General features: G+C 33.0%; 1 protein-coding gene across 5 annotated transcripts in view; it reads right to left on the bottom strand.

Annotated features, from left to right (window-relative positions):
• Positions 1-2,338: 2,338 nt before the first annotated feature.
• The window catches only part of LOC127833654 (phosphatidylinositol 3,4,5-trisphosphate 5-phosphatase 2A-like), a 148,772-nt gene continuing 142,850 nt past the window's right edge, over positions 2,339-8,260 (bottom strand). For all 5 annotated transcript variants that reach the window (XM_052359047.1, XM_052359049.1, XM_052359048.1 and 2 more), the window contains 2 exons: positions 5,113-5,373; positions 2,339-4,205 (listed from right to left, as the gene is read on the bottom strand). In XM_052359047.1, coding sequence (XP_052215007.1) covers positions 3,807-4,205; positions 5,113-5,373 — 660 coding nt within the window. In that variant the 3' untranslated portion in view covers positions 2,339-3,806. The remainder of the gene's footprint in view (positions 4,206-5,112; positions 5,374-8,260) is intronic.

Below are 8,260 nucleotides of genomic sequence, written 5' to 3'. Positions count from 1 at the left end.
GGATGTCTAATAAATATTTATTTCTATATTTAGAATATTTCTTACATAAATTCCTTTAAGCAAAAGCGCAGACCCTGATGAGACGCCGCATCATGTGGCGTCTCATGTGGGTCTACGCTGTTTGCCAATGCCTTTTTTCTAAACGCAAGGCATAAATGGGTTAAACTGGACAGTCATATTAATGAATCAAGTGATCAAATAAACGAATTCAAATTAAACAAAAATGCACATATCTGATTTTAGTTAAAGTTTTTCTGAAAAAAAAAACACACCAACATATTTAAATATAAAAGGGATGGCAGTAAGTTGTGGTCATGATCTTGAAAGTGTTATCACGTTGTTTTTATAAAATAAAAGTATTATAGCAATTTCAGGCATGACTATTTTTCCTCTTACATTAAAAACAACTTTTACTCTCAAAAAATAAAGAAACGTTTTGTAGAAGCGTTTAACTTAAATGTTGTACCCTGTAACCCATTTTTAAACTGTCGTAATGGAAAATAACTCGTTTTATGTTCCCCTTTTGAGGATAAAAACAAGCATCGGATGGCAACCGATGAATGCATCAGACCGAACGTATCAGACTATGCAATTGATAATTGTTTAGTGAAACTTTGCTGTCCGGCCGCTGGCCCCCGTTTGTCTTTTTATTTAATCAAAATGTGTAACATTAGACTTCAGCGTGTTTTGACCCTAGATACCTTAGTTTTTCTTCTGACACAGATCAATGAGAACATTTGGAGAAAGTTATCGCAGAATCCCTTGATGCATAGTGCATAGTGAAGTAATGGCTATATTTTGAATGATTCGTCACATGTGTTCTTCGTCTTTACGCAAACGCCTTGTTCTTAGTTGTTACTGTTTATCGTATTTCCAGGTAGAAAGTCAAACATAAGATTTAATACATTATGCTTCTTCAAACGCCCACAAATTATGTCTATATCATATCAGAGTTTCCCAAAGATGTGTGATGAAAAGTAATTCACTTAAAATGGAATTGTAAGAACTTTATAAAATCTCCGAGACCTCTTTGTTTTAAATGCTGGTTACAATATGCTACTATGGATTGTCAAACACTTAACATGCACCTCGTTTCCCACATAATACATGATCCCGTTCGATAAGTTGTTATCTGAAAAATAGAAACATTTAGCGCGTTTATTTGATAAGTACCATTTGACAGGCACACTACAAGACGTTTTTTTATCACATCCCATAACCTGTTTCCATTTAATATAAACATTACGAATATTTTATCTTACACATTTGTAATATACTTTTTAAGCGTTTTAATTGGCTTATTTGCATTCGATTGACCAATCGCATTTTGTTATTTTGCTGAAATGACGTTGCAACGTCAAATGACGTCACGAAATATAAGCAACATTTGGGATTTATCATTATGTTTGCGTAAATATTTATTTAATTTGCTCATTTAAAGGGACTGTCAACCACGACGATGAAGAAAAGAAAAGTTGTGAAATACCGTATTTTTTACAATCATTAGTTTATATTTATTAAAATATCACGACTGGTATATAACATTACTTAAAAAAATGGTTAAGTTTTAATATTTTCAGAATATTCGGTAATAAATTTTACTGGATATGTCTACCAGGAACCTACCAGTTAACTATAAATAACGCCAGTAGATTGATCATCATCGTCACGTGGTAAACCCAGTAATGCAAATTGTGCATGCGTTGTGAATTGTATATATAAAATGACCAATATACTTGCTTTATTTATAGTGTGTATATAGTTATGTCACATATTTTCGCGATGTACTTTCGATTTCACATCGCGAAATTTAATTACAGAATATACTGAAAATATGAACTTTTTTCAAGTAATGTAATATACCAGTCGTGATATTTTAATCAATATAACCTAATAATTGTACAAAATACGATATTTTAGAACTTTTCTTTTTTCGTTATTCGTGGTTGACAGTCCCTTTAAAAGCATGTGATAAAACAGATCTGACACTCGTTGTCATATTATACCATATTTTATTAAACGAGTTCAGGAATTTTGCTAGTAAGCGAGCCTTTGGCGAGCTTACTAACGAATTTCCTGGACGAGTATGATATTACAACTTGTGCCAGATCCTATATGTATAAGTGAAATGATTTCCCAAACTTGAAGTCACGATGGTATACAGTTGGCATAACCGCAGTACTTAGTGGAACTAGTCGTTAAAAATCACGTAAACAAAACGAGCTGGTTTTCATGGTAAGTGCATACAATATTTATCAAACTCACATTGTGTGCTCATTAGCACGTTCATCTTCGACATGTATGTAACAGAGGGACCAGTCAATAAACCACGAATACACATTATGTAATATGTATAACAATATAATATGCATAAAATGGCAACTCATACAATGGTTGCTCATGTTACAAACGTACAAGTGGATCATGATTACCTTTTAATGTGAGTGTGGCTAGACTCAGTTTCAGGCTTATGATGATGAGGCAAGTCTCTGTTTTAGGCTAGGCCAATATGTCTACACTCAGTTTTAGGCTTAAACCAATGAGCAATATCAGTTTAAGTGCCGGATAAAGAAACCTATGAGATATAACATGTTTTGAACCTGTAATATGTATCAATTCAACAAATAGTTTGTATTTGTCAACATGTTTAAACTACTCTATAATGACGCGACGTGTCTGGTACCTTTTTCATAAAACAAAACTTCAACTTACCATTGCCAACTTTATATAATAAGCAATGAAAAAACAAACGTTCTGTTCGTGTGTTTAGAAACTTTGTTAATATTGGACCAAGTCCGAAGAACATGCTTATATGTGCACGTTTGCAACACACGAAATGCAAAAATTGATGTAATCTGCCGTTATCTTTTTAATTAAGGAGTAAATAGCATCGTTTTGGCATGCTAATCTCAAACAAAATTATGTTTTGGTCCTAAGCTGACTCGACGTGACCACGACGCTGTTCAACTGCATTTAACTCTGAAATGGGCATTGCTCCACATATGTATATGCATTAATGAAACATGTAGGTGCATAAACGACCAGTTGTTCAAAGAACAAGAAGCATACATTTAACTAATATTTCTTAAGATCAGAATTTTAAAAGGCAGCCTGCAATTAAGAACACATGTGTATACATTAGAGGTACGTTATGAAACAATTGTTGTGAACAAATCATATACCTACTTCATGCATTTTAAAATTTTCCAATTAACTTAACATTCATCGGATGACCTCTGTCAATACTGGCTCAGTCTCAGAACACAAGTCACCAATCCGTGCGTGAAGTAATTCTCACAATACAATTTCATCACTCCATATTAGAACACCCAAAATAACTGTGTTATGTTTCCAGCTAGCAACAAGTTGACATCTTTAAATAATGTGAAGTAAGCAACGTATGTGTGCACTTTGCATTCACACTGGAAAAACCGAAATCACGAACATCAAATATGAAATAACAAAAAAATAACGTGCTATAAAGCACTTGCATCGAGTTCCTAGATTCACTCAGTTTAGACGGTATTTATTGTGTTCAACGAGTGTTCGTTGGTGTAAGATTGTTTTTATTGTGTTTAACGAGCATTGTTGTGTCATTAATATTTTGAATAAACACTTTCTAATTTAAGTGCAACATACAAGACAGATAATAGAACATTGAAAAGAACACAAAATGCAAATGTGCGTCAATCTCTATCTTACATGCAGCAATACTATTCATCCAAATTAAGCGATGTTGTGAGGTTCTTTTGTAAGTGTATGTGCATCCGGACTTCGAATAAGTATATTCCAAATCCTTCTGTTTGCTAATTGTTGCTTTTCAAATGATTAATGGCCGTGAGAATCTTATTCTTGTGTTTCCGGTCCCTGATGTTCATATTGTCCAAATCGCTTTCGGTCAGCTCTCTCAACACCAGCAGGTTCACCCAACCATTGTCCTCTAGCGTGCGAAGGTAGAATCCTAGGCTCAGGGCGTCAAGCCACTCGCCCAATGTCTTCTTCTCGCACGATTGCACAATAGGGTCGCTGATCCGTCTAGTTGTATACGCCTCCTCGAAGCCCTTATCTTCCAGACAGCTGTACACGTGTTTCGGCGCGTAACTCTCGTAGATCTCGTGACGTTGTTTTATTATTTCGAGCTCGTGGTCACCAAGGACGTTGTATACGTTTTTAGTTTCGGGATTCAATGAACCAAATTGAGAGTCCTGAAAAGAGAACATTCAACCTTAACAACATTCATTCAATTATGTCATACGAAAGACTTGGGCAAATTAATGTATTTTCTTTCACAGAAAAGTTTTGCGAAACTATCAAAGGTTTGTGTAAGTATTAAAAGATAAGTTTGTAAATTTGTTCATTATCTGTTTCAATTGTTCCTCTTGATCTCGTGTAAGGCAGAACACTATTTAATTTATTTATGTTATAAAAATTAAAGTTTATTGGTAAATCCTGTAAATATGTTTACGGTTTATTTAGTTATCTTAAAAATAAAACAAGTTATATAGCTTATATTGTTCATTAAGGAATCCTTTAAAGTGAATACTGATACTATCAGTGCTATTATCGTTTAGCTTTGGGCCCCTGTAAAACGACGTTCTGTGTATATAACTGACTACACAGATTCAGGAATTCATCGAATTGTATTTAGATCTTATATTTAGAATTTTATGCATTTCGAGTTATTTCTCATGTCTGAAGCAAGTCGTATAAGAAAGTTTTTTGGGCGCTAATATAAACACAGATTCTGCTTATTTTAACGCTTAATCCCATATATTAATCAACAAAATCATTGTGTTCCACTTTCTAGCAGGCAGCACAGTTAATCAAACCTACAGTGTGTTTTGATCGGTTTTCTTTTTTGTATTACAAATGCCATGTAAGATGTTACACAAGCAAGCCATCACGTGCGCACCTATATCACTTTTCATTAGGAATAATAATATGACGGGCATAAAGAGTGAACGGAATATGGTGTAAAATAACTCAAGACTACGCATTACATGCACTAATCCAACTCCCAGCTATTGACCGTCAGGGTCGGTGGGCAGTACGAGCAGTATGTGAGCACTCATAAAACCTCAAAACATTCAAGCAGAACTAGACTATACATACCACTATATCAGGATGTTTAATGATCAACTCTGGGACATGGTATTCGTTTTCTTCTGGTTCTGCATATTCGTTCTCCTCGGTGATATCGTCGCCCTCATCAAAGTGGCTGGGAGAAAACTGCCCAATCACTCCACCGTGTAGGACATCGCCAATATCGCTGGCGTTTGTTAACAAACGTCCGCACGTTCCAATATCAACGCCCGGTTCTTGTTCGTGGGTATTTTCGTAATGTCTATTGCAGTATGTGGAGACATCGTGTGACTGGAAAGTGGAAGAAATATTTGTATCGTGTGTGCACGTTCGAACTCATCCCTTTAGAGGCAATTACATATATATTCCTTTATGACGGACGGGGTCATCGTAAGCAAAGCATGTGCAATACATGTATATATATAAAATTCTGTTGCTATATGTGAAGGCATATATTTCATAATTAGCGATACTATTCGTTGATATGTTAGTTTGCATTTGCATGACAAACATGTTTATTGTATGATATTATGAATGATATTATGGTTATATAAGTGTCGACAATGATATGTACTTAAATGGTATTTACTACCGATAACGATGTGATAAGACATCTAATGTTACCAAAAAATATCTTCTCATTGTTGCCCGCACTTATAATGTATTGTTCCCCATATTGTGAAAGAATTTGAATACATGTGTGGATTTGCAAACGTGTTGCTTTATCATGACATTGAGGCGTAACATTTTATCAGAATCTTCATTCACATATACGTGAAATAATATTAAATCATGTGTTTGTCATTAAAAGACAATATCGAGATTCACTTGTTATTGCTGGGTTAAATAATCGAAAAATAATATTTCTTCTTTGCACTTTATTGTGTTTGTATTTTCTGCCAAAACAATGAAATGAAACATCCACACTTAACATACATAAGAAAAGTGAACATTTAAAAACAGTTCTATGACATCAAAAATAAATTAAACATGATCTTTAACTGAGTGCATGGGTAAGATTATGGCACACAGTATTTGTTGAGTAAGGCATTAACATTCAGTTTACTTCAAGACATTGAGAAGGTATGGTGTATAACAAAATTTGAATAAAAGATTTAACTTGTAACATTGACGGACAAGAAATAATTACAATAATCATCCAAAGAAATATTAAATAAATAAAAAGCATTAAGAAGTTTATATGTAGCTGAAACTAAATGTACTTGAATTTTGATGTGTGAATTGTGACCTTGATCTGAAATGGAAAATCATTTTGTTGTGAGGGGTAGAAATCTGAATTTCTATTTCAAACCTTCAATACATTATGAAGACCTCGAGAAAAAACAAAATGTAGACAACAAAAGTTTGAAATCTGACCTTGATTTGTGCCCTTGTCCAATGCAATGGAGCCCTCTGTTTTTAAAAATGTGAGTTCAATTTGCTACAAACACTATAAATTCAGTACGACTAGCAAAATATTTTCATACATTTGTTCTTAAAAAAAATAAAACATCACATCAATTTCTAGTGAAGAAAGATGTGCATGTACAGAAGTAAATGACTAATACCTACATATGTGCATGTAACAAGTCAATGTCAAATATTTAGAACATTATGGAACTAAAAATAAATATTTACCATATATGTGATATGCATTATCAAAGAATAACTATAACAATTTTAACAACTGGATTATGAACAATACCCCATACTTTTTAACAAATACTAAACTTACTTCACTTTATAAAAGCAATTCAATTGAAGATGGTTTTAACAAAAAAACATGAAGAAAAGAAAGATTTGATAGATGCACTTCAGTGATAAGACAGTACCGTTTGTAGGTGGACATACAGCTAGTCCTTTTTTAAACAAAGACAAATGTGTCCATATTTTCCTGTATCACAGCTTCAAAAGTTGTATAAAACATAAAGCACAAAACCACACATCCATCCAAAGAATCATTAAAATGAAATGCTTGCCTTAATTAATTCCCTACAGCAGAAATAGTATAATGTTAATGTCTTGCTAGGTAACAATTGGGAGGAACAAGGACATTAAAGAATATTGCAAGCAAAACTGAAACAAACTCTTGACAAATACTAAATGTTATAAACAATCTTAATCAAGAAGTCCAAATCCTTGAAAGAGTTTTTGACATTGTGGAAATGAGAACTCCTGTGTATACATAAATTAACTTTGGAATAAATGTTCAATCTAATTTAATATTAGGCTTGGTAGCAACGCTACCTTAACATTAGATCTCAATGAACTTTGGTGCATTGGTTTCTTCGAGTCAAGAGATATGTAAAACTTTGGCTATGCATAATTTCATATGTTTACAGCATAAACTTGTTTAGAAAACACAATGTATAAACGAGCATCTTTAGGATCCTTGCACGTTCATATACCGACCAATATATAAAGCATCTCCAGGCTTTGTCGTTTAAGAAAAGTTATTTGTACAGATAGACTTCACCGTATCCAGCTAGCTAAATATGAGCATGTTCTAAAAAGAACTGGGACAAAACTGATATTATCATGATACAATGTCATGGCAAAAGCAGTGGCGATTGTTTGACTCAATTCCAATCATGGCCACATCTCCATGACTGATTAACGCTTATTTTTATACATGTAACAAGCCTAATGTTCAAAAGGTAAATCTGGAGTACATTTCCAGTACATTTCCAATATTACTTCATAAAAGTCACATCCAGTCTCATTTCAATAAATGTTTGTTTAGGTTGTTTTATACCGTTTTCATTAACGAAAAACCAAACTTATCATACAAGCTTTATTAATACCACAGAATTTTATCATTATGGAAACATGTTTGTCATCTTACTTGTTTGATCTTCAACACGAATTGTGAAATGTTTCCCATGGCTTTCATCCTTATAATTTATAAGCCATGATGACAGATAAATAAGTTAATCATACAAATATATCAATTTAAAAATTATCAGTTTTTGATATGTGTAAAAACTGAAACGGATATCGTTTAACCGTATATGTTGACTGATAGATCTAAGAATGGTTATTTAGTTTTTAACATAAATCGATTTCAAAGTGTATAAGTTCATATAGTATTTAATTTTATTTATGAAAACAAATGAAACAATATTATATAAGATAAAATATATATATATATATGGCATAAAAGTAACATGTAGTTACA

This window comes from Dreissena polymorpha, chromosome 6 (assembly GCF_020536995.1).
Source record: "Dreissena polymorpha isolate Duluth1 chromosome 6, UMN_Dpol_1.0, whole genome shotgun sequence".
Taxonomy (NCBI): domain Eukaryota; kingdom Metazoa; phylum Mollusca; class Bivalvia; order Myida; family Dreissenidae; genus Dreissena; species Dreissena polymorpha.
Note: the sequence above shows the minus strand (reverse complement) of the source record. Positions and strands in the feature narration are given on the sequence as shown.